The 26,455-nt window shown below is 38.8% G+C and overlaps 1 protein-coding gene across 1 annotated transcript in view; it reads left to right on the top strand.

The window, feature by feature from the left end:
- LOC136875677 (ATP-dependent RNA helicase DDX54) overlaps positions 1–26,455 on the top strand; it is a 110,018-nt gene that overhangs the window by 33,926 nt on the left and 49,637 nt on the right. The window contains exons 6-7 of the mRNA XM_067149234.2: positions 12,964–13,174; positions 21,312–21,523. Coding sequence (XP_067005335.2) covers positions 12,964–13,174; positions 21,312–21,523 — 423 coding nt within the window. The remainder of the gene's footprint in view (positions 1–12,963; positions 13,175–21,311; positions 21,524–26,455) is intronic.

The raw sequence follows: 26,455 nt of genomic DNA, 5'->3' as shown, positions 1-26,455 counted from the left end.
GACAACGATATTGGCCTATCAGCGGCAGAAGAGAAGCGAGAAAGATTGTCAAGAGGTTTCTGAAGTGCTTTTCTTACCATCCTACAGTTCCGGAGGTACACATGGCAGATTTACCAAAAGAAAGGGTTAGGTTAGTTGTTCGCCCCTTTGTTACCAGAGGAGTGGACTATGCAGGTCCAATATCTGTAAGAGAAAGCCACAAAAGAGGCTGCATTCATAGTTACAAGAGTTATGTAGTTGTATTTATATGCTTCAGTACCAAGGCAGTGCATTTGGAGTTGGTGTCGGAGCTGACGACCGAAGCTTTCTTAGCTGCACTGCAACTCTTTACGGTGAGAAGAGGTTTGTGCGAGCAGCTTATCTCTGATAATGGGAAGAATTTCATTGGAGCAGCCAATACACTACAAGATATCCAGTCCTTTTTGGAAAAGAGGTCAACGACCATTACCTCCTCACTCGCTCAGCAGCAGATACAGTGGAGTTTCATTCCTCCCCGGTCACCCCACTTTGGGGGGATTGTGGGAAGTAGCTGTAAAGATGATGAAGAGACATTTGCTGACTGAAACACAGGGATGCGTGCTAACTTTCAAAGAAACCTACACTATTCTTTGCGATATAGAGGCTGTATTAAATTCACGTCGCCTTACTCCCTTGCCAAATGATCCAAATGATTTAGAAGTCCTAACACCAGCACATTTTCTTCTAAGTGACTCTATCGTGCAACCTGTGCAAATGGATTTGTTGAGAGAACCCGATAACCACTTGTCACGTTGGCAGTATTTGCAGAAAATTCAGCAGCGGTTGTGGCAGAGATGGCAGTGAGAATACTTGCAGGAATTGCAAAAACGTGTAAAGTGGCATGATACCAATCGACGTATTGATGTTGATTCTTTGGTGCTGTTAATTGAGGACAACATCCCTCCTCTAGAGTGGCCTAGGGGTAGGATAGTTCAAGTTCACCCTGTACGAGATGGTGAGGTGAGTGTTCTCACTGTTCGGATAGCTAGTGGAACTTTCACCCAAAGCATCAAGAAGATATGCCCTCTTCCCATTGAAAGGGATGACAAGGAGAACTGAATTAAAGATTTACTGTGATGCCTCTAACTTTGTGTTATTTTCATCAAAGATATAATTTCAATATTACTTTCTTTTAATCATCAAAATATGTATGTATAGAGTTTTGTATTAATGCATATGATAAGAATATTTAAGTATTTTTACAATAGGTATAAGATTACAATAGTTAGTTGAAAGAACTTCTTTCAAGGGGGGCAAAATGTTATGAAGATACTTTTAATTTTTGCAAATGTATTTCATTAATTGAAGTTGGCACTTTCCAAGCCTATTTCGGATGGGTTGGATGATTTTGTATTGTTGAAAATGGTTACGCGTGCAACAGTCATGTTCGTCATCAAGTTGTGATATCGCATCATTAAGACATATCAAATGCAGTAAAGTATTGAAGGCACCAAGTTCCTTTACTTCAAAATCAATCAAAAACATCATGATGTAACTAAGGTTAGACAGTTATGTAGATTGCATAGATGCCACCTTTTATGTCTAATCTTTTATTACATGACTGACTGCATGGAATATAGAAAGGTACAATGGGATTCTTGAGATTGTATTCATTGCTTGACTGTGCCTGAAGTAAAAATCAATGGTGTAACTTGTAACCCATATGATTGACTCAACACACAAAGATTTGTTAAGAAGGAAGTCATTCTTTTTCATGTTTCAATTGAAGGAGAGTACTGTTTAGTGCAAAAATAGTTGAGGACCTAATAAAATACTTGGTTAAGAGAGGTAATTCATTGTAGACTTTAACATAATTTTTAAGTTTTTCAGTCTGTCGAAGCACGAAATGTAACCCTTAGAACACTATAACATACCAGTAAAAGAACATACTAATCACAGAATATGTTTTGTTCTACAAGAACATCCTCAAATTCTATCAAATTACTTTTAAACATGCATATGTACTGTATATATGTGTGTCCAATCCTTGTTTTGTTTCGGGTAAGAAATGAGTTGAATCTTCATAGCAAGTTTTTACAACCAGATCCTCTGTCATCAACCCCATCAGAGGAGTTAATGAGATGAAATTAATGACGTACCATATATTCTCGCGTAATTAACGCACTTCTTTGACAAAAAAATGCAGGCGAAAACTGTGGATGCGTAAATTGAGGAATTCAGATATTTAAAAAAATATTTACAATTCATTTACATTTAAAAGATACATCAAAAATCATATACACGCAAATTGGTGAGATTTTTCTGAAAAATCAAATATTGTACATCAGGTAAGTTGAACACGTGGGTTTGAAGTACCGACACTGGAAAATATTCTTCCCGTTACGAGCTGACAAGACGACCTGAAGTGAAAGAAACGTGTACTAATAAAAGTACAATTTATGTAAGTACATAATAATGAAATGCCAGCAAAAAAAGGAAAACTGTCCAACACGAGAAGGGCTGGGCATCGAAAGAGGGACCCCTGCTTTATTTCCCCAAACCGTTCGTATCCAAGAACAAGATCCCTTACGGAAATTTTACTTTAAGCGTTGTTTTTTTGAACAACATAAGGTGTAAGCTTTCTGCCATCACCTGTTACATCAAGCATTGCCAAAGAGAATAGCATTGCAGTACATCATTCTTTTTTGCTTTCGGTAGCACTTACGATAACACTCAATGTCCCTTTCTTATTGATTGTTCGACTTTGTGGCATACGGAAACTGATTGGCGTCTAACTTGTGGTTCCTATTTGGGAAAGCAAATATTCCTTCACTTTACGCTTCTCAGTCACGAAGCAATGAAAATCAATTACTTTTTGGTTGAAATCATTCAGCATTTTGTGGCATAATGGTGTTCATCGAAGAGAAAGTCCATTTCTCTTCATAAAATTAATCATCAAGCCTTGGCTAACCTTCAAATCCAAGACACTGATTCCATGTGCAGCAGCTATTTCTCGTCCTTTAAAATAAATAATTCGTCGCCATAAGACCTATCTGTGTCGGCGCGACGTAAAGCCCCTAGCAAAAAAAATAATAATAATAAAAAAATAAATAATTTCGTGAGAAACAGTATATTCAACGTTGCGTTACGAAATCACATATTTAAGCAGATCCTCTCTTCTTTCAGAAACTTGCAGCTTTTTGGTCCGCGATATGCTTTGCAAGACTTGTTGGTCACTTGTTGTGCACTTCTCTGTTACTGCGGTAGCACATGTTGCATTCAGACACTGAATACTTGCAGCCCACTGCCTTATTCCCGTATGTTTTGGCGTAACTGATCACCGCGACTTTATATGATGCAGTATTGGTGGAATACTTGCTCACTGTGGACTAACAAATAATTTTGAGATCGGAGAAAAACGCATGTCCCGTACCCGAAACACTCGTAAAATATGTTTGTACCAGACTGGAAAATAGGGTCACTAGTCACTTCTGTGGTGATTCTCTCACTGAACTAGTGCAGTGGTATTTCCTACTGGCCGATAACAGCAACCCGGTATTTGGAATGCCTGGTTTCACAATAGCAAGACTGCTACCTGAGTAGTTGACATCTTTATTTCAAAACACATCCGGAACTGTATGATGGATGTTCGGAGAAGTGGGTGTGTCAAATACGTGAATATTTCTTTTTCTCCACCTTGGAGCCAAAGATAAATTGGGTGTGTAAATTATGCAAGGGCGTTAATTATGCGAGAAAATATGGTATATGATAAGGAAGTGGGTGAAATCCAGTGCTGGCACATAGCCTACTCCTGTTGAATAGCACCAAGGGGTCTGCTCAAGCCTTAACATTACCATCCAGTGGATGAATCACCATCAGCAGCATCATATGCCCTTGCTCCATATGAACCCTGCTTAAAAAAAAAAAAAATTAATAAATATTTAATAATTATTGTCTGTATTTCATTGTTGAAATCTGGTGTGTTCAGTGATATAAATATTACTCTGTATTCAGTCCTGTTAATTTATGCATGTTCAGGTGGATGAATTCGTTGTCTGTTGTGCGTGAGATCTGAGGGGGTTTACTGTATATTTTGTATGACAGGTTGTCATTATTTCTACTAATTGTGATGTCTAAAAAGTGATCTTGTTGGTTTCTGTTTCCATTGTGAATTTGTTTGACCTGTATAAGGAATTCTGTGTGTCTAATAAGTGCTGCGCGTTTGTGATATCATTGTCATAGAAGCATATTATGTCGTCTGCATGTCTCCTCCATGCCGCTAATTTAAAATTTGCGCCAGTTGAAACTCCTCTGCTGGAGGAAGTCTGAATTTTATATACGCTATTAATTCGCTACCTTCTCAGAAGATGTCACCACGTGGAAAATTTTGAGTTTTTGAACTGTGTCATTTTTGATGTGTTTTTGTTTTGCTTGAAGTAAGAAGTGTGAACTTTCTCTTCTAGAGGACACTACTGAAGATCAACAATAGTGCACCCTAGTGCGGAGTCAAAGAACTATTTTGTTGGAGAAATTTTTATTTCAAATGTTTGTTCTTTGCTAAATTTCTTTCAGTCATTGGTTAAGTTGGCAATATTAACCCCTTCTTTCCCCTTGTTTTAAATCTAGCCTATCCCGAATTTCTTAAATTAATTTTCCACCAATTATGTGTTTCTTCTTAGTATTGTGTAGGGGGTTTATGGATGAACCAATAAAATCCTCGTGGGAGGGTGTTCTCATTCCCCTAACGCCTAGAAACTTCCGCGAGAGTATATAAACTGCTAATTTTAGGGTCTCCGGGCCACTTCTGTTCCATCTTTCAGTGTATAAAGTACATAGCAGGAGGCGGGAAGCGCCTCTTTCCTCGGCAGCGGTCAACAACAAGGTAATGGCCGATTAATAACTTCTTTCTTTGCTAGCTCAGCAGTTTAACTCTCGGGGCGGGTTCTAAGCGTTCCACCATGTAACCTTTTCCTAAATGTAACTACTTTTTTCATATATTCTCTTTTAAAGCTACATACTGGGGTAGAGAGTGCTAACCCTCTCGAGCTCCCACTCATATTGTTTTGAGGTGAACTTATTTTTCTCAACCTATTCTTCGTTAATGTAAAACAAATTGTTCTCTTCTTAAGTCACCTCTTTAGTATGGGATTAGCCCTTGTATTAACGGCCTAGTGCCAAGTAGGTCTTAATCAAAGTGTATTAGGAGTGCAAGTTCGCCTCCTCTCAAATTGTTACCTTAGAGGTCATTTAAGTAACCTTCTTTTCATTTAATAGACCTCAGTAGATTGGGTATTTTACCCCTGTGTTTATGTCCGTTGAGGACAACTTGAAGGTGGAGTTTGGTGTGGCCTGGGAGAGGCTTAAATTTTAGAGCGAGTGGCTCTTTTGAAAATTGAGTGTTGTATGCCTCGTGGAGGCTTTTCAGTGTAATTTGGAGCTAGGGCTCCTAGGCATGAATGGGGTTTTCTGCCCCTCTGTTGAAACTTGTGTTTGGAGGTAAAACTGAGCTGATTGCCCAAGCATTGTGTTTTCAGGGCTCGAAGCCCAAATCCTGTAAATATTGTAACTACCCTTGGACTTGCTACTTTGTACCTGCCATGCTTGTTATTTCTTTGTTTTTGAAAAGAAAATATAACCTGATTAAATTTTAAATTAATTTTACTTTAGTAGCTTGAGACCCGTTCACCACCCCGCACCTTCTTTCACGCATAACTACCACAAAAACACGGTAACAAGTGGTAGCAGAGCGTGGTTTCGATCCACGGACCTCTGGGTTATGGGCCCAGCACGCTTCCACGATCTCCCGACGGCGTCTCCGGGTCCTTTTGGGTTACCCCGACGAGCTACTCATTCGAGGGGCCCGACTTGTTACGGTTCCGCTGCCGGGTTCCGGAATAGGAACCGGATTCCCTTTCGCCCCATTAGATAGATAGTTGATTGGTTAAGAAATCATTTTCAATGTTATTTGGGAGTATGTTCACCAATGGTGAGCCCATGGTTAACCGTCCCTTTTGAAAATAGTATTTTGTCATTGAAGGCAAAAATATTTCAGTTTAATTCATTGAACTGCAATTTTCGTTGGAAAAAATGTACGTGGATAACAATTTAATCTAGCTTAAAAAAAAAGAATACCTTTGCTACAGCAATTTAACACACTGAAACACAGTTCACATTCTAACAATAATTCAACACAGTGTTTTAGATCTTAAAACAATTGTCTACATGCAATGCCACCTTACACTTATCATATGCATAACCATATTTGCCCCCTGTTCTTTCTCTTGAAATTTTTTCCAAGGTGGTCAGAGTAGACCTTGCACCTTCTGAAAGGAGGTTTCGTGCTTGCTGTTGGTATTATTTTGCTTATGTTTCTTCCCTTTTCCTGTACGTATCCAGCTTTCTTCTTATCCTCCACTTCCTGCATCTAAACTGAAGATCTGTCAAGATGACCCCTCGGTGAGTGTTGATGCCCACCCCCCTGATGAAGCTAGGAAGCAGAAATGAGCTTGTCTGGTTAAGAGATGGATGTAGAAGAACTGGGATTGATGAACAGAGAGCCTATCTGTTGTTGGCAGTGTGTAAATATATGGAGATTGTCCTTTTCCTTTCATCTTTTTCATGTTTATCCTTGTCTTCTCTTTCTGTTGCTCCCTCTTTACATCCTGACTTGCCTTTATGTTTGACCCATTTTATGTTCCTCCTATCTATCTGGCTATGTATATAATAAAAACATATTTAACTAATTGTATTGCAAACAGGCATGTTAGTTTCACTTTCAGGTTTGAACAATAAACTACGGTTGTTACGAACAGACATTTTAAAAACGCTATGCAACTGCATGCTTATTATTGCCAACATCTTTTATTTTAATGCTTTTAATTTTTCATATTTTAAATTTATAAAGAATCATTTTGAGTTCTGAGCACTTTTACCACACTTCTTGGGTTAATAACAAATCAAATGAGACATTTTGCATCGTTGTACATGCTGTAGATTTCTCACAATTTTCCGTATGTGACAGAATTGGATATACAGTGGAACCTCGATATCTCGAATTTTATTTCGAGTTATCGAAATTTTGAGCTATAGAGAATACCATTTATCTACAGGCTTATTCTGAATATATTATTTTTAACTGTATTTAAAAATTTACTAACTTTATTTTATGGCATCACTTTAATTATAACCCTTATTACAGTAACTTTTAGAAGACAGAATATAGAACATACTATAAAGAAACGAGAAACATATCTCCGTTAACACCTTTGGAAAAAATCCGTTAGTCTCTTCTGTTTGTTGCTGTTAACCTTTCCTCGCTTCATGTTGAAACTTCTCATCAATACCATGCAGCCGAGATTCATAAATGGAGCTTGTCATCTGCGACTCCGCGGGGTTGCTTTCGTACGTGACTGGTAATTAGTTCACACCCGAGAAACGGCGAGGCTTTGCCGATTTTCCGATCGCTAGAAGTTTTAGTTTCTTGGTTCCCGTCATTAGCTCCCAGCATCACTGTAACCCTTTCTTTATTTGTTAACTGTTCTTCACAAACCACAAATGCCGTATTGCACAGTTGTTGCACAAAATTCGAGTTAGAATATTTTTTTGCTAAAAGGGAGGAAATGTTTGCATCGAGAAATTCGAGTGACTGAATTTCAAGTAATAGAGGAAAAAATACACGTGAAGAATAGGAGAAACGGCCAGGAAATTTAAGTTACTTTGAGATACTGTAAATTTGAGTAATGGAGGTTTGAGATATCGAGGTTCGACTGTATACAGTATATGTATGTATATACACATTTCTGCAGGGGACAACAAAAATGAACGTGTCAAGCGAGAAAACGTGCTAATGAATATACGAATAAAAACTATCCAACAGGGATATGGAAACACTAGATACGATTTTTTTTCGACATGAAGGCATTTTAGGTCTTGTATCCGCGGGAACAGTGAAAACTATATCATTTTTCAAAATAAGAGGAAAGTATTAAAAGGTGTGAAAAACACGAGAGAACAAATATGAAATCCTTTTCTGCTGCGGCTTATAAAATAGCAAGTGCACTGAACGGTGTGAAAAACACCAGGCAACAAATATGAAAACATATGCACAGGGGCCAATAAAAATATCCAAGTATTGTTGCAAATCATAATCTTTCTAAAACAAATGTTAGTAGAAACCTTTTATTTCAGAGCACTGGGTATTCTGAAACATTATTTTCTGGTCACACTCTTAGGCAATGAATTAGAGGTTATACTCGGCCATGTGCGACTGCTACAGAATGACTTTGGCTACCATTTTGAAAACTTCGACCAAGTTGAATTGATAGAGTCGAAATTCGAAGGTGTGAGTTCAGCGTTCGCGACCTCTGCGCACTTAGAGATGCAGATGCTCGTCAACTTTCTGAAAGATTTTAATGTTGTCTTCATTAGAAAGGGATTTCACTTTTTCCGTATCCATACCTAGGCTATCACAAGACGAATATGCACCATGCTGGTCAGTTTCACACGATTATGTTCCTAATCCAGATATAGGCAAAAAACTAAACTGTACCCCTCAACCCAAATAAATTTCTAACTTCGGGTTGGAATACAAGCACAGATAAGCTTATTTTTTCCGTAATGACGCAACTGTGGCAACAGCTCTTACCCGAGTTGTAAATCACGGTTCTTTCACAAGGGATGACAAATAACATTTTCATGTGATCATACTCGTAGTAAGCGAAAATTAATGATGCAATAGGTATGTTTATATGTTCCTAATCCAGATATAGACTACCGTATCACGCAACAAATATTCGCTACAGAACTTCTGAATGGAATGCGAAATACAAGCACAAATAGACTCGCTGTGTTATTCAGCAATCTTGCTGCTAACTGGCAAGCAAAATTGAACATTCCTGAGATTAACAGCTTACTCCCCGAACGTGCACCTTACCCTCTGAAGTTCAGGAATGTAATGCCTTTTTCCGTAATCACGCAACTTTGGCGATGGATTTTTACCCAAGTTGAAAGTCACGTTTGTTTTATAATGGATGACATAACATTTTCAGGGCTAGGAAAAGTGTGTTCATACTAAGCAGTAATAGTAAAAATTCGTGACGTGATAAGTGAGATATTTTTATATAGATTTAATACGATGAGAATCGGTACTTCAAATGTATGACGTGCTAAGCGGGAAAACGTGTTAATGAGGGACGCGCTAACAAGGTTTCACTGTATATAGGCTATGATTTATATCTTTCTCTAAATTGTAATGTAACACGCTCTATCTGTGCTGTGACATGGAAGCCTGAGGGCATAAACAAGAATACTATTTAAACAGGAATCTCAACATGATAGCAGTGTCTGGGACTTTAGAGACAAAATTTGAACCAAGAAATGGCTATTTATTGGTAGAATGCTCATGAGTAGACTGGAGCAAAGCTTTCTGATATGTATGGGAACTTTTGGCTCTCTTATATCATTTGTGTTTTTGAAGTACCGAAACTGAGTGCCAGTTCATCTAATACCCCGATTACTACGGTCAAAAAGTAATACTATCCTCAGTAGTAGTAAGTCTGCGAGGCCTAGAGTGTGTTTCATTTTCTCGTAGCCTTTCCGATACCTTCATTATTCAGTTGGTCAGAAAACTACTTCTTTCTCCTTTCATTAATGTCAAAAGAAACTGAAATACATATTAAACTACAATGAATCCTACAGGGTTTGAGACATGTTGAAGTGAGAAAGGTGGACTGACAGAGAATGGTAAAGGGTTGGTTTCCATTGAAATATATACCAGGGGCCTGTTCCACGAACGAACTTTGCAACTTTGCACTTTTCAATTCTTGCAAAGTGCAAAGTCTTTCTGTTCCACCATGAACTAGGCTGTACTTTTCAATTTCTTCGCAAAGTGAAGTCTTTGCGAATGAGTGATCCGATCGAGTTTATTCCATGAGCAAACTGTATAGGCCTAATACTCTATGATTTTAATGCTTTACTTTTCGCGGCGAACTTGGCGGTATAATTGTCGTATCGTTGAAGTTTTTATCATGGGAAAGAAAGGTCATTATAAGAAGCTGGCTGTGCTGGAAGTTGTCAAGGAGAAACGTGACATCCTTTTTTGACAACTTTAAAGATAACCTCTCAAATGATGACACACATCAATGTTAACGAGAGTACAGTCAACACATATACACACAGAAAGACATTCACCCTTCATTAGAAATCCCGTCGCTATATTAAGTGGATTATCAGGCTAACGTACTGTTAGGAAATATTACATTTACTATAACATCTACGACTTTGGTAACAGTTCTGCAAATAATTGATTTTGATGTCCCATGCATTGCTGTTACACAGTACAGCTGGGCACCATTTACTAAAAAATGTAAACATAAGAATTTGTTCTTTTTCGGAAAGGAATTTACTTCTTTATGTTGGGATAATACGAAATCACTCACGATATTACGTCGAAGTGAGGTTATGAAAATTAATCCTGTCTTTGTACGTTCTATTATTGGATTCTTCATCACTGTCCTCACTTGATGCTAACAAAAGCTCACGTCGTAACGTGTTTATATCACTAAACCAAATTCTACGCCAAGAAACTAATGTACATACTTGTTAATTAACATATGAAAAGGGAATCATCTCTTTGCAAGATTTATGAAAACTTTTCACTTCATTTCTTTGCACTTTGCATTTCTGTACCAATGGAGGAACATAACAGGCTTGAAAAGTGAAAAGATTTCTAACTTTTCACTTTTCACTTTGCAAGCTAAATCTGAAAAGCTATGGTGGAACAAAATCTGAACTGAAAATTGCAAAGTGCAAAGTGAAAAGTTGCAAAGTTCGTTCGTGGAATAGGCCCCAGTTCAGTTCAGAAAATATACAATTAGTTGTATTGAAAGGTAATTGGTACCAGGTTGCAAATAATATGCATGAAGAATATTTTTTCAGTTGTATTAATAATGACCGTGTTATACCTATTTCAATAAATCCATCCTCTGGAAGAAATTTATTAGAGTAACTACAAAACTGCAGATGGTGGAGGCTTTGTTAATGAGCTACAACATCTCCTTGCAAGTCTCTCCTAGCCAGACAACATTTCGTGGAGAGTGGCTCAATTTCGACTGACCAGCGTGTGTGGATGTATGTTATTGGTGTCTGTCTGAAACTAATGAAATCTAGTGCTAAATACAGTAGTATATTTTTATTAGGTTTAAATCCTTCACTGTCGACCCGAGTACATACTCGGGCTCCCCATTTCCGCCGCACGGTGTCAGCCCAAATGCGTTCTCGGACTTGTGCAGCTTTGCCGTAATTGCTTTGTTTGTAGCCAGAAATTAATGCAATTTCCATCTGTTGCACATCATTGGAATCAGGAAGATTGCAAGTGTGCTGCTCTAAGTATTTATCCTCCTTGCGTGACTAAACCAGAGATAAAAGAATGACTCTAGCCGCCATTTGTTTACTCTATGGCTTTATCATTGTGCAATGTTTCGCGTCTTTGCTAAATAATAATAGTGAAAGAGAATTGTATTGTAATAATGATTTATTTAGTGAAAGTGAGAGTTCGATTGGCCGGCCCCTTGGTGTAGGGGTAGCGTGCCTGCCTCTCACCCGGAGGCCCCGGGTTTGATTCCCGACCAGGTCAGGGATTTTTACCTGGATCTGAGGGCTGGTTCGAGGTCCACTCAGCCTATGTGATTAGAATTGAGGAGCTATCTGACAGTGAGATGGCGGCCCCGGTCTAGAAAGCCAAGAATAACGGACGAGAGGATTCGTCGTGCTGACCACACACGACACCTCATAATCTGCATTCCTACGGACTGAGCAGCGGTCGCTTGGTAGGCCAAGGCCCTTCAAGGGCTGTAGTGCCATGGGGTTTGGGTTTTTTTGAGAGTTCAAGTTAATGTAGTGATGTTGAAAATGTCAATAATGATGAAGACAACAGTGGTATTCGAAACCGACTTTCAACCTATTAGGTCGTGTTACGTACATTTAGTACGTATTGAAGAGATGTTAAGTACAGAACAAAAATGGCCAACCAGACACCAGTGGGATCCGAACCCACAACCTCCCGATTTCGCGTCGGTTGTTCTACCAATTGAGCTATGGTGGCCTAGGCCATCTTTGTTCTGTTGGAAAGGATCTAAGCTACAGGTCTGGTACTACTACCATCTCACTGTAGAGTGCGTTTAAGTTGCCCGTTGAGGGCCAAGTCAATGAATATTGAATTTTCACGACCGCATTGTAATCGAAACCGACTTTCAACCTATTAGGTCGTGTTACGTACATTTAGTACGTATTGAAGAGATGTTAAGTACAGAACAAAAATGGCCAACCAGACACCAGTGGGATCCGAACCCACAACCTCCCAATTTCGCGTCGGTTGCTCTACCAATTGAGCTATGGTATTCTCGATATTATTTCACCAGCAACAGGTAATGGTGACAGGACTTTACACTGCTGTAAATTGCCCCAAATTTGTAGATTCTGTTCCTATCCCCAATAAACTACAATTTACTGGACAAGCAGGTTTAAAAATAGATATTTCCAACAATTTTACATAGCTGGACTACTAATTAATTTTTTTGAATGGTCTTTATAGCTTTTAAGAAAATTAATTTTCTATCTATGTCTGTATTTCTTGTGTATGTACATGAGGTTTTAGAACACTCTGGAGAAGGTAAGGCAGTGTGAATAAGACATTGAAAGAATCAAATTTCCAAAGTACTCTTGTGAAGTGTTGTTTAAATTGTAGTGCAATGCAGGGTGAGGTAGTGAATATTTTCACAAAAGTCAGTAGCTCTGTACACTCTAGTTAGGCTGAGTGCGTATTGAGCCTCAAGCTCTCTTATGATATTGAGTAGGTTATTCCTCTCTTGTTTGGTGTTCTTTTAAGTTTTGAGCAAATTTCATTTGTAGATTATTCCTCTCTTGTTTGGTGTTCTTTTAAGTTTTGAGCAAATTCCATTTCAGGAATATACTGTATATTTATAATGAATAATCCTATTAATATTACAGGTGCTGGATAAAGCTAACATTAGCAATACATACATCTATTCAAACCTTGACCCTTCAGCTCGAAAAATAAATGCTGCTAAGTTTCAAGTAGGGAAGGTATCAGTACTTATTGTGACCGATATAGCAGCCAGAGGAATTGACATCCCACAGTTGGATAACGTTATTAATTATAACTTCCCAGCAAAACCAAAGCTGTTTGTACATAGAGTTGGTAAGTAATACAATTATTAATATATTTTACTCATTTCAAGTGCAACTCTAATGCTTGTAATTGAATGGCCTAGAAAAGATACGTCGAACTCAACATATGTATAGAACCAATTTGACTGATAAATTTAGCTCCAAAGGTTGTACAGCAAAATGAGAAGATTAAATATTAGGCTTTACTGTATTTCTTTTACTGGATGTTAATTTTGGATTTATAATGTAATTTAATTTTATAGTATATGGAATAAAAACATTACACTTATATAATTATTATAATTTCACTGCACAGCTATAACAGTCTACACATTTTATATAACTGGGGTCTGGAGGACAGAGTAAACACATACTGCTTACTTGAAATCTGACACCTTTTAGTAGAAACCAGGAGTTTGAATTTCAGCTACTTGATTTTGTGATGATGTCTCTTTCGGGATGGACAATAAATGTTGTGCTGTCAGTCTTGATCTGTGAGCAGTTTTGTTTAACTTCATAAGTAAAAATCAAATATTGCTAGTATTCTCGCTTTGAACTGGCGCATTTTGGAGTACTGGCTTGGCAAATAAAAAAACTTATGGATTCCAAATTCATTCACCTTGTTTTTCTACAGTGTCACATTGGATGTCAGTAAGTTCCATTTGGGCATTGCTATCTGTTTTCTGAAACACAAAGGAGAATTTATCACTAATCACTCATTTTCAGATGTGTTGAAATCTTCAAACTGGTTTTAAAACTCGTTAATTAGTTCTTTTATGTTAGAAGGATAATGACTAAAATCAGAAGCGCCGGGCTGAGTAGCTCGGATAGTTGAGACGCTGGCCTTCTAATGGCAACTTGGCGGGTTTGATCCTGACTCAGTCCGGTAGTATTTGAAGATGCTCAAATACATCAGCCTCGTGTCAGCAGATTTACTGCCACATAAAAGAACTTCTGTGAGACCAAATTCCGGCACCTCGGCCTCTCTGAAAATCGTAAAAGTAGTTAGTTGGATGTAAAGGCAATAATATTATTATTATTAAAATCAGAAGTGCTACAGGTGGGATTTTTGAAATCCTGACAGGTAAGAAAATGAATTAAGATGCCACTTTTTAGTTGCCCTTTCTAAAGTTTTAGCTTTAATTTGAAAACCCTGATATGGTCATACATTGAAATTGCCATTTAAATGTCTTGTAGCGTCTACCATAAATGCCATATTCTGAACCCAATTGTCACTTAGTTTATTGTTCGACTCTCCTTCCACTTCCAGAAATACTCTTAATCTCCTCACGAAGAGTCAGAAGCATTTCAGAACATTGACATTTATTCAGGCCCCAGGGGTGAATATAATTTACCCCTTTCTTTACGGATCTTAAAATATGGTCCATTTTTATTGTTTTTGAGCAAAGTACTGCCTGATGAATATGGTGCGACTTACTACCAGGAGAGACTTCTTTTTTTTTCTTCTTGGCCAGCAGCTTAGCAACGAATGTGGTGCTCTTATCCATCATAGAAGGAACTCCATCTGTTACTACACACATCAGTTTTTATAAGACCGAGCGAGTTGGCCGTACGCGTAGAGGCGCACGGCTGTGAGCTTGCATCCGGGAGATAGTAGGTTCGAATCCCATTATCGGCAGCCCTGAAAATGGTTTTCCGTGGTTTCCCATTTTCACACCAGGCAAATGCTGGGGCTGTACCTTAATTAAGGCCACAGCCGCTTCCTTCCAACTCCTTGGCCTTTCCTATCCCATCGTCGCCATAAGACCTATCTGTGTCTGTGCGACGTAAAGCCGCTAGCAAAAAAAAAAAAAGTTTTCATAAGGGATTATTAAACCTTTCCAAGAGATTATATACTTCTCCAAAGATACTCTCAACAGTTGTATCTTGAAGTGAGAAGTATCTCTTGGCAATTGTATTTCGTGGCTAGGAAATGTTTTTGTAAGTTTTGCTTTAACAGGACACACAATTTTAGCAGTTATCACAAGACATTGCTTTACAAATTCGCTATTTCTGAATCATTTTGAATATTTTGCTATCAGCTGTGCTATCATGAAACTCGCGTAACAAAGGCTTTTACTGTCTCATTTTCAGTTCTTGAACACAGACTGTTACTTACTATGTGCAGCTTTCAAGTCTCATAATTTATCATCTCTTGCTTTTATCTTGGTACTGATTGCATTTTTGGTGATGGGTTTCATAGTGGCATCTTAAAATATATTCCTTTGGGACACTTTCAGTTTGGCTGCTATTTTACCTCTGCTTTACAGCAGAAGTAAGCAAGTTACCATCTTTCTTGGAACATGCGGTGACCACTTGCAGTTGTTCACTTTTTACTATTTGAGAATTTGAAGAATGACCTTGTCAGAAAAAAAAAACCCTTTATAATTATTGTCAACTAACCGCATAAGTTACATACATTATCAGTGTAAGGTTCACTCCTAGAGCTGTAACTGTGGACGGTAATCCAAGTGTTACAAATGAGTAGTGTTCACTGGCCACATAAAAGGTAAAAACGCCACTCTCATAGTAGTTAGTGAAGCCAAATATGCTGCACTACTTAGCGGACTGGCCTCCAACTTCAGTAGGATGGCAAAAAAGCCTGAAAGTGCAGCAATCATTTGAACGGGCTTTCAAAAGGGAAGGAAGATTCCTTAGACCCACTGACACTGGCTGACTAAGGACAGAAGATTGTAGGACCTTGTAAGTACCATAGTAGGTGCAAAGTGAGAGGAGGTTGAGAGAAATAAGTCCCAGACCAACCTTAAAGCTTTCATTGTATTAACATTTACAATACTTTTGCCCTTGACAAATATACACATTTTTATATTATTCTCAGAATCTTAAAATATGTGCAAATAATTTGTGATTCCTTGTCATCTGGGCTGATAGGAAATTGATGACTTGACTTAATTCCTTTCAGTCCGGTGTGGAGCATATGGCACACGTTAGACCTCTCCATCTGACCCTGTTCATTGCCATCTTCTTGATGTTAGTCCAGGAGTACCTAATGGCTGTCACCTCTGCTTCATTGGTCCTGCGGCAGGTCGTCCTCGGTCTGCCTCTCCACCTTGCTCCTTGAGGGTAGCTTTGGAATATGTTGTAGGCCTCTTCTCAAAGTGTGTCCAGTCCATCTCCATTTCCTTTCTTTTATGACTACCTCAGCTTTCCGTTATTGGGTGTGCTGCCAGAGTTCTTCATTGGAGATAACTTCTGGCCACCGTACTCCCACTATAGTCCTCAAGCATTTGTAATCTCTACTATCACCTTCCACGTCTCACATTCATAAAATAGAACTGATTTCAAGTTTGAGTCAAAGATCATAAGCTTTGTTTTTAATGATATTTCACAAGATCTCCATAATGGTCGCAGCTGAGCGAAGGCTCCTTCTGCTGTTTTGATCCTATTTACAACATCCTCTGTCGCCTCTCCATTCTTGGAAACAATACTTCGCAGGTAACAAAAGCTTTTCACCTGCTAAATCTCTTCTTCTTTCACGACCAGTACATTCTTGTTTTTGCTGTTCAGTCTAAGCTCTTTAGTCTTGACTCTGTTAATTTTTAATCCTACTCTCTGAGCTTCTTTTTCCAATTCCTTACGCTTCTCACTCATGTCTGTAAAAGTGTGGGTCAGACGGCAGATGTCATCCGAAAAATCCAAATCATCCAGGCGGTCAGTTAGATTCCATTGTATACCTCTCCTTTTATGTTGAGTCACCTTTCTCATGACCCCATCTAACGTCAGCAAAAAAAAAAACAGTGGTGGGAGTAGATATCCCTGCCTACTCCGGAATCTATATTAAATGGTTCTGAGAGGTTGCATCATGTTTCATTTGGCAAGTATATTCTCTGTACATCATCTTCACAATACTGATGATCTTTGAAGGTCCTCCATACCTCTGCATTGTTTGCCAGATCGCTTCTCGCTGCACCCTGTCAAAGGCTCTTTCAAAGTCAACAAATGCCAGATATAGTGCAGACCATAATTCCATGCATTGTTCAGAAATAGTCATCACGGTGTTGATTTGATCCGTGCATGATCTGCTTTCTCTGAAATCAGCCCGTTCCCTCCTGAGCTTACTATCCATTGGCACTCTTAAGATGGTTGAAAACAACTCTTGAGAATACTTTACTAGGTACTCTACAGTCCGCCTCCGTAGCATAATGGTTAGTGTTATTAGCTGCCATCCTCGAGCCTGGGTTCGATTCCCGGTACTGCCAAAAATTTAAGAGACCGGGCGAGTTGGCCATGCGGTTAGGGGCGCGCGGCTGTGAGCTTGCATCCGGGAGATAATGGGTTCAAATCCCACTGTCGGCAGCCCTGAAGATGGTTTTCCGTGGTTTCCTATTTTCACACCAGGCAAATGCTGGAGCTGTACCTTAATTAAGGCCACGGCCGCTTCCTTCTAACTCCTAGGCCTTTCCTATTCCATCGTCGCCATGAGACCTATCTGTGTCGATGCGACGTAAAGCCACTAGCAAAAAAAAAAATTAAGAATGGCAGGAGAGCTGGTATGTGGTTGAACTGGTACACGATAAGGATTCCCTTCCTCCAATTTTCTGGGATGGTTTCAGTGTTCCAAATTTCTTGGAACAATGGCAGTAACATTTCTGCCTTAAGCATTTCTGCCACCATTATCCACACCAGGTGCTCTGTTAGTCTTTCATCTTTGAAGAGCCTTGATAATTTCACTTTTGCTGGGAGAGTGAGTACTGATTTGCAGTGCAGGCATTTCCTGTTGGTCAAATTCCTCCTGCTCTTGTTCCTGTTGTTGGACCAAGGTCCTGTTGAATACTTCACTGAAGTATTCACTCCATCGCTTCAACTGTTCCTCACTGATAGTCAACTGCTCACCCTCTTTCGACTTCACTGGCTTACGTTCATTAAAATGTTCACTGAAATATTCCCTCCATCCTTTAAACTGTTCCTCGCTGATAGTCAACTGCTCAGCCTCTTTAGACTTCACTGGCTTACGTTCATTAAAACGTTTCCAGGACAGCTGTTTGGTGATACCATAGAGCTCTTTTCAGTCACCCCTTTTCGCTGTCTTTTGACACGTTTCTGCAGGCTGTTCCTCCGGATTTCTCTTATTAGCTCTTAGGCATCTCTTCCCTTGCCAATGAATTTCGTTATACCTTTCCCTAAGGCGTTGTTTCTCTTCTTAGTCTCTGCATTGGTTGATCAAGGCCTTTACCCCTCTTCTCTCTTCAATCTTCTGCCATGTATGATCAGATGTCTATGGCTTCCTTCTGATGTCTTGAAATCCCAATACTATCTCATTGGCATTTAATGTTTTCTTGATTTTCTTCCATTGTTTCTTGACGTGTGAATTACCCTCTTCTCCTCTTTGATCTTCTGTCTCCAACTGACTGTACAGTACTGGTTTTTCAACTCCAACACAAATTCTTTTCTGATGCCCTTGTTCTGCAGTTTTCTTATATTGAATCTTCTCTGACTACATTTTGCATTCTGATGGCTTGTGGCAGCAATCTTCACCCATACTTCAGCTATTACAAGGTGGTGATCGCTTCCACATCAAGAAGGGAATGCTTCCACATCTAACTAATTGCATAATGGTTGATTTGATTTTGTGTCTTGCCATCTGGTGAGACCCATGTAATTTTATGGCAGAGTTTGTGTGGGAACACTGATCCTCCAATATCCAGCCTGTTATTTAAGCACATTTTGATAAAACGCTCACCGTTGTCATTTTGGACCCCAACTCCACGTTTTCCCATTACTCGCTCTAACCCTTCATTTTCACTACCAGTCTTAGCATTAAGGTCTCCCATCACAATTTTTATGTCTTTCTTTTTAATACTAGCTAGTACCTCCCCTAGTTGTCCACAGAAGTTGTCCTTGTCTAGGGCATCTGCTTGTTTCGTAGATGCATAAACCTGCACGAGGTATATATTTCTTACTCAAGTCTTAAATTGTGCTATAATGATCCAATCTGAGATCGGCTTCCCGTTTAATAGGCTTCTCCTTGCTTCTCTTGTCAGTTGTACACCCACTCCATTTTCATGGTCTTCTTCTTCCTTCCCCAAGTACAAAAGAGTCTTGCCATCTTTCACCCTGTATTCTCTGAAACTGTTCCACCGTGTTTTGCTCAATCCAAGTATCGCCAGCTTATATCGTTCCTTCTCCCTGGCGACTTGTTCCAATTTCCGTTACTCAAACATCGTTCTTACATTCCAAAAACTCAATCTTGTCCTTGTTTTCAAGCCAAATTTCGTCAACGAGGTATCCGTCCGATTTACTCTATTATGTGTTTCAGTAACTGTGCACATTTTTTCTAGGGTGGGGTTGTTATCCCTACACCCAACCCCCAACCTGGAGGACCAGGTCATTTGATTTTAGTGTTTCCGTCCCATAGGTTAGTTGCTTCCACCACATCTATGAGACTCCCCTGCTCACTACCAGGATGGCAGCCACCCTATTTGGGAACCGCCACTGCATCTTGGGTTGCTTCTTCCGCCGTTTCCGTCGTACTAATGGACTCCATCTCTGTCTTCACCGTAACCCTGGCAAGTGTCCCTCACAAGGTACTATCACGCAGGACAGGTGAACCGAGGTTTTTTTTAACAAGGTGTTAATCCTCCCCCTCCTCCTTTTTCATACAGGCTTGGGACCGTCAGTGGCGGAGTTAGAAAATTTATAGTTCAAGCAATATTTATTTCATATTTTATGCACAAGGTATGATTGTTTCATTAAATTCAGAAGTGAGGCAGGTCTGCATTTCACAAGCTTGGGGGCCCCATTTGGCTCGCAGGCTGCCTGTTTGACATGCTGGGCCTAGAAGGTTGTTTTTTAATTTTTTCCATCAGAATAATATTTGCTACCCAATGCTTCATATGTAAGATTTGAAGCATTAAAGCCACACAACTTCAAAACTGGTTGGTATCTCAGTCATATATAGAAAGATTTTCATTTTATACATCAAAGTATTCAGCTTACCAAATTTAATCAAAATCAGTGTTGGTAGAATTTCATTGAAAATAGTGTTGATTTGATGTGGGATTGCTTGAGTGTGTCTCCATTTCCCATAGTTCTTGGCATGCCCTGTGTTTGTCGATGCTGCAGTCTTATAAAACATGTTTCCTTGTAAATTAAATGTATCTTGATTAATGCACAGCCTCTTCATTGCCTGGTGTGAAAATGGAAAACAGAAAGAAAAGAAGATCATCTTAACTGCTGCAGTTCAAACCCACCATCTCCCAATGCAAACTTACAACTACACAACCTGTTCCGTGCAGCTGTCAAGTCAGTGATTTCATTATTGCTTCCAGATTTGTTCATTGTCTGCTCTATATTCCTGTAGTGGTATATGAATAACTTCAGGCAAAAGAAACATATGTTGAATCTTCAGCCCAAAGACTGGTTGGATCACCAGTAGAATAATAAATGTTAATGGTTTTACATTCCACTAACTACCATTTTTATGGTTTTGGGAGATACCAAAGTGCTGGAATTTTGTTCTGATGGAGTTCCTGTAAGTGTTGGTAAATCTACCGACACAGGGCTTGCGTATGTAAGCACCAAATACCACCGGACTGAGCCAGGATCAAACCTGCCAAGTTGACCTCAGAAGGCCAGCACTCTACCGCCTGAGTTACTCAGCCCAGCTCCCCAATAGGTCCACCATCATAGAAAGCCTCAGCGTTATTGAAAAGGAACACTAGCAAAATGAACAAAATAGTTTTTCTTTGCTTTCCTCGAGGTATGGAAGTTTGAGTGTTTTTACATTCACTCAAGATAGAGGAATGAAACTGCTTGCCATTATTCTTGTAATGCCACTATTCATTCTTCGTGATTCCTGTGGAAAATCAGTACAGCGTGACGGACTTGAACTTGCCTATTTGATTATTGGAGGTGACAAGTGTTGTAAAGTACAACAAGAAACTAATCCAATTGTCAGTAACAGTTGGTGCCTTATATTATTTTTGTGTTATGTACCTCTTCCTGAAAACAATTGAGTTTCAAGTCAGAACTGAAATTCATGGATAAATCATAAGAAAAGAACTGCTTTTAGACATGATTGCTAGTGAATTGTTTATTGAATTTACTATGGAAGTACTCTTGGGATCTCAAATTTCATCACTAAATCCAAAGAAGCTATACTTCTAGGTCCATTGCAACTTATTTTTACTTTTTGTTTGTGACTCCAGGTCGTTGTGCCCGAGCTGGTCGGAGTGGGACTGCATACTCGTTAGTGTCCAGTGATGAGTATCCTTATCTTCTTGATCTGCACTTATTCTTGGGTCGTCCTCTCAGTCTCGAGCCCAAGGAGAATGAAGACACTATAGGTGTAATTCCCCAGTCTCTGATGGAGGAGGAACTGAGTGAACTTGCTGCTTGGCAAGGAATAGAAACAGATTTGGTAGGTATTAGACAGCAAATTGAGACCATAAAATTAAATTCCATTTTCCAAACAGCACTTCTACATATACTTAGGTTGTCTGTGACACAAAGAATTCTACACTTTGGCTGCATTACACGAAATCGAGGAAGGTGAAGAAGACTTCTGTGTAATCTCCTAGGAAACCATGATCATCAGAATTGAGGGAACGATAGGAAAGAGGGATATTATATTTGGATGTAACACACTAAGTTACAATAGGTGGTATGAATATTCATGAGTATTTGGTTTATCAGGTATCCCAGCTAAGAGTTGTCAAGCACCTTCTCTGTTGTGTTTTGGAAGATATTTTCAATTTTGTTTTTGTAATCTGTAGGTAGTCATCTCAAACAAGGTGTGCTCATCAAGTATATCATGGGCCGATGACCTTTGATGTTAGGCCTCTCTAAACAACAATCATCATCAAGTATATCATGTGGCATCTAGTGTCAACTGAAAATGTAATTTTGGTTCTCACTGAAAACAAAATATTGCTTAAAGTGTAATTTTTTGTGTCCAGTCGATAGAGCAGCCTCAAATTAGTCTAGTGCAATATTACGTTCAAGGATATTTATTGACAGTGATAGTGTAACAAGAAAAATAATAATACATATTGGTACACTTCCGAAAGTGACGATTCATTGATGATATATCAGATGTAGGTGAATAAATGACTTATGCAAACAGATCCTTACATTGTAAATAGTAACCATTATACAATGCTGTATATACATTGTGCATAATATTCTAAATGTACAAAATATGAAAAAAACAAAATCTATAAAATGAAATAAATCCATTTTTATAGGTGCTGTTGGATATCCAAAGCCCTCGTGTGAAAAGCTGATGGGAAATGTAAAAAGTGGAAATATTGCACAGGTCAATTAGAAACTTTTGCTAATGTAACACGTGAGTGCCAGAATATAAGTGAACACAGGCTTGCGCTAAATGGCCTTATCTGTTAATTGCACTACCCCTGGCAAAGATTGCCTATAGCTCGCTTTCAAATAAAAATCGGTATAACATACAAAAATCATTGTATTTTTTTATATACAGTAGAAGTCCGCTATAGCGAGTACGGCATATAACGAGAACCCTGTTATAACATAATTTTTGTCCGTCCCTTCAAAATTCCTATTTTAAACTGTGTGCTATCCTTCGGTTACAGCGAGAGCCCTATCACTGATGTATCTGTTGTTACGAGCGACTATGCACGCTCGATTTTTTTCATTGCCGATATTTATGCACCCAGTCATTATACTGCATGTGATCGATCATCTTCAGTATCGTTTTCTCGCTATGCCCACTAGCAAGCTCTCTCGTTGACATTCGGAGGCAATGTCGGGAGTCGATTAATAATACCCATCAACTGCTCTTCCACAAGGAAAATGAAAGGGGAGAACGTTTTCGTAATAAATGCATAAATAATGTGTCCAATAACCGTTGTTAACTCGTTAAAGATAAACGCTGAATAAACGATCTCTTAATTTTATGCTAAATAGCGCAATTAAGTGAGAATGGGATAGGCTTACTCCTCAAGATATAGCAGAGTGCATCATTGATTACGAGATTAGTTTATATTTTCTCGCGTCCATTAAATTACGGAAAGGCTATTATCATGTAGATTTATAGCGAGGAGGTTATAATTTCTCTACTGGCACTTGAAGTATGTTTTCATCATACATATAGTACAGTTAAGTTAGGATAGGTGACTCTATTTGAATAAGAAAACTGAAACGTTTGCCACAAAATGCGATCGACCCTCTTCGGTACGGTATAGTTTTCACGCTTTGTGCATTTGCGAGCTCTCTCGTCAACATTTGATGGCGATGTTGGAGTTGATTAGTAATACCCGTCAACTGCTCTTCTCTAAAGAAAATTTGAACTGAAAGAGGATAACGTTTTTGTAACAAATGGGTAAATAACGTGGCCGATAGCAGTTGTTAACTCATTAAAAATAACGATCTCTTAATTTCAATTGTATATTGTATACTGAAATTAAGTAAGAATGTGATACACCTCAAGATATGGCAGGGTACATCACTGATTTCAGAGGATACTTCATATTTTCTCGCATCTAGTTAAATTTCAGGAAGCTATTCCCATGTCAATTTTTTGCGAGTAGGTTATCATTTCTCTACATGTGTTTCAAATAGGTTTTCATGATACATATACGGTTAGGTTAGGTGACGCCTTTTGAAGAAGAAAACTGAATTGTTTTCCATAGGAGCCTCTGGAGTGATACCATACTTCTCCGAATCCAAGACGACGTTTTTTCCTCAGAATCTTAGGTGAAAAATCAAAGGTAGTTTTGCATTCGCGGCCTGATAGTAATGAACACCACTGGCAACTACCGCAGTAACCACGCTGTTTCTTTTCACCCCCACGTGCGCGCACACAAAACTCGTTGACAATAAACGACTGCCTCTTTATCACACATCACTAGCCGCGGCGATTGGTTATACAGAGCCTATGTGTAACGTCACTGGATCTCGGGAAATAGTGAAGAGAGAATAACAATCTATTATCCTCTACAAAAACGTTTCTCAAATCTGCAGAATGGCATCAAAACATGCGAGCCTTCGAATTCTTAGGAAGGCCCCGGCTACTCAGTAGCTTATAATACGTCTGCTGTACCTGACGCTTAGTAAAATTAAGTTTTATAGACAGCAGGAATATTTTCGTGATTGATCGTCATATTGTAAAGATATTGTAAAGACAAATTTTCAATGTGTTCTCGTTGATGTTATGATGCCAGTTTTAAGTTAATGGCTATTAAACACGCGGAAATGTATAATAATTGTACAGCCACAAGAAAATACAGCATAGGCCTAACTAAATATTCGGCATTACCGTGAGGACAAAGATAGCTTAAAAATGCGTACTGCACAAAAAATGCATTCAGTAGCCGACGACAAGGACGCTTTAAAGTCGAAGATGAAATTCTGAGGAATGTGCACAAAAATGCAAGGGCGGAATTGCCATACTGTGGCGCATTAAACTCGTTCGTTGACTTTCAAAGTCCGTGATTAAGGCCTATACATCGCTAGCCGCTGAAGTTGGCCGAATCCAGCAAGCAAGACATACGTATAGCGGCAGCCAGTTATATCTGACGCTGAGTGAAAGTAACAGTTCTATAGTAAGCAAGAATATTTTCCCGATGGATCATTGTATTGTAGAGACGCGTGCAGTATGTATTGCCGGCAAATTTTCAACAAGTTCCCTTTGATATTGTGATGCCAATTTTAAATTAATGGTTATTAAACCCGCTGAAATAAAGCAAATTTTCAACAAGTTCCCTTTGATATTGTGATGCCTATTGAATAGGTGGAATAATTAAACTTTATTATTTATTTGACTTCATTGTACATTTCAATATGGACCAAAATATGAGAGTTATAACCTGTAAAAATGAGGGATTCGGAGAAATGCAGTAATATATTTTTTTCAGAATGAAATTCAACACGCACTTTCACGTAGTATCGGATTTCGAAAAACAAAAAACAAGTAAGCCGTAGTGTGGTTATTATCTGCGAAAATGCAAGTTTTGAACTAACTGATTGCCATTTCATACTGATTTTAATGTGTATGGGGGTTTTCCCGACTTTTACAAAAAGTCAGACATAACGACAATCCACTATAGCGAGTACATTTTTTGCCGTTATGGATTCTCGCTATAACAGACTTCTGCTGTACAACGATTTGAAATGAAAAACTTGACCTTTCTAATGAACTCAGTCTCGATTTCGGAAGACCATCCAGTATCAAACGGACAGCCTTTTACAAAAACAGTAACAACTTTTTGGTTAAAGTGTGTAAAGTAATTAAACTTCAGAAATATATTTATAATACTGCATTCTATAATCCAACCAAATTTCATGAAAATCGGATAGTGCGTTTTCATGTAATGGTACTACAAAATTGTTGTTTACGAAAACGGGCAAAAAAATAGGTACTTTTGTATTCTGCCTAATATAACTTTCACAAGAAACATAACACAAATATGCAAGTACCACCAAAGAATGCAGAATAAAACAAGCTTTGTGATGGTGTGATTATATTTTAGATTGGTGGACTGGTTCAAATTTTATTAGCGTTTAAACTCGACTGCACATACTTTTGGCACCGACACTAGGATATTCTTTTCTCTAGTTGGTTCCATTACTTTCTTGTTCAGAAGTACTTGTCCGGCTCCATGGCTAAATGGTTAGCACGCCGGCCTTTGGTCACAGGGGTCCCGGGTTCGATTCTCGGCAGGGTCGGGAATTTTAACCTTAATTGGTTAATTTCCCTGGCACTGGGGCTGGGTGTATGTGTCCTCATCATCATGTCATCCTCATCACAACACACAGGTCACCTACGGGAGTCAAATCGAAAGACCTGCACCTGGCGAGCCGAACTTGTCCTCAGACACTCCCGGCACTAAAAGTCTTACGCCATTTCATGTTAGAAGTCCTTCCCAACTTATTTGTAGGTCATGCTTTCTGTCATTCACATTACCTTCCTACTTAACATTTGGTAAATTAACAGCCTGCTACAATCACTTTCCTGTATGCATCATTCCCCACATAACTGAATTTTATATCAAATAATTGCACATCAGCATCATTGCCACCCTTTTCAGGTCTGTACACACCAAGTAACATAAAGTTGCCTTTAATCTTAAGAGGTGAGCCTTACACCTAGAATTTTGTGGTTCTCATCCCTAACTTTTTGTAGCTTACAAATTCTTTTTTCACCAATACGAATACGCCCCCTCCTACTGTTCCTATCTTATCTCTATGATAAACACTCCAGTTCATGAGAAAATTTCCTCATCCATAATATCACTTCTTAACCTTAACTCAACTCCCATTATAATATTGGGTGAATAAATTAATTCTATTGCTTTCTTTATGACACTTTGACAGTTTA

This window comes from Anabrus simplex, chromosome 1, assembly GCF_040414725.1.
Source record: "Anabrus simplex isolate iqAnaSimp1 chromosome 1, ASM4041472v1, whole genome shotgun sequence".
NCBI lineage: Eukaryota > Metazoa > Arthropoda > Insecta > Orthoptera > Tettigoniidae > Anabrus > Anabrus simplex.
The sequence above is the reverse complement of the archived record's forward strand: the minus strand, read 5'-3'. Positions and strand labels throughout refer to the sequence as shown.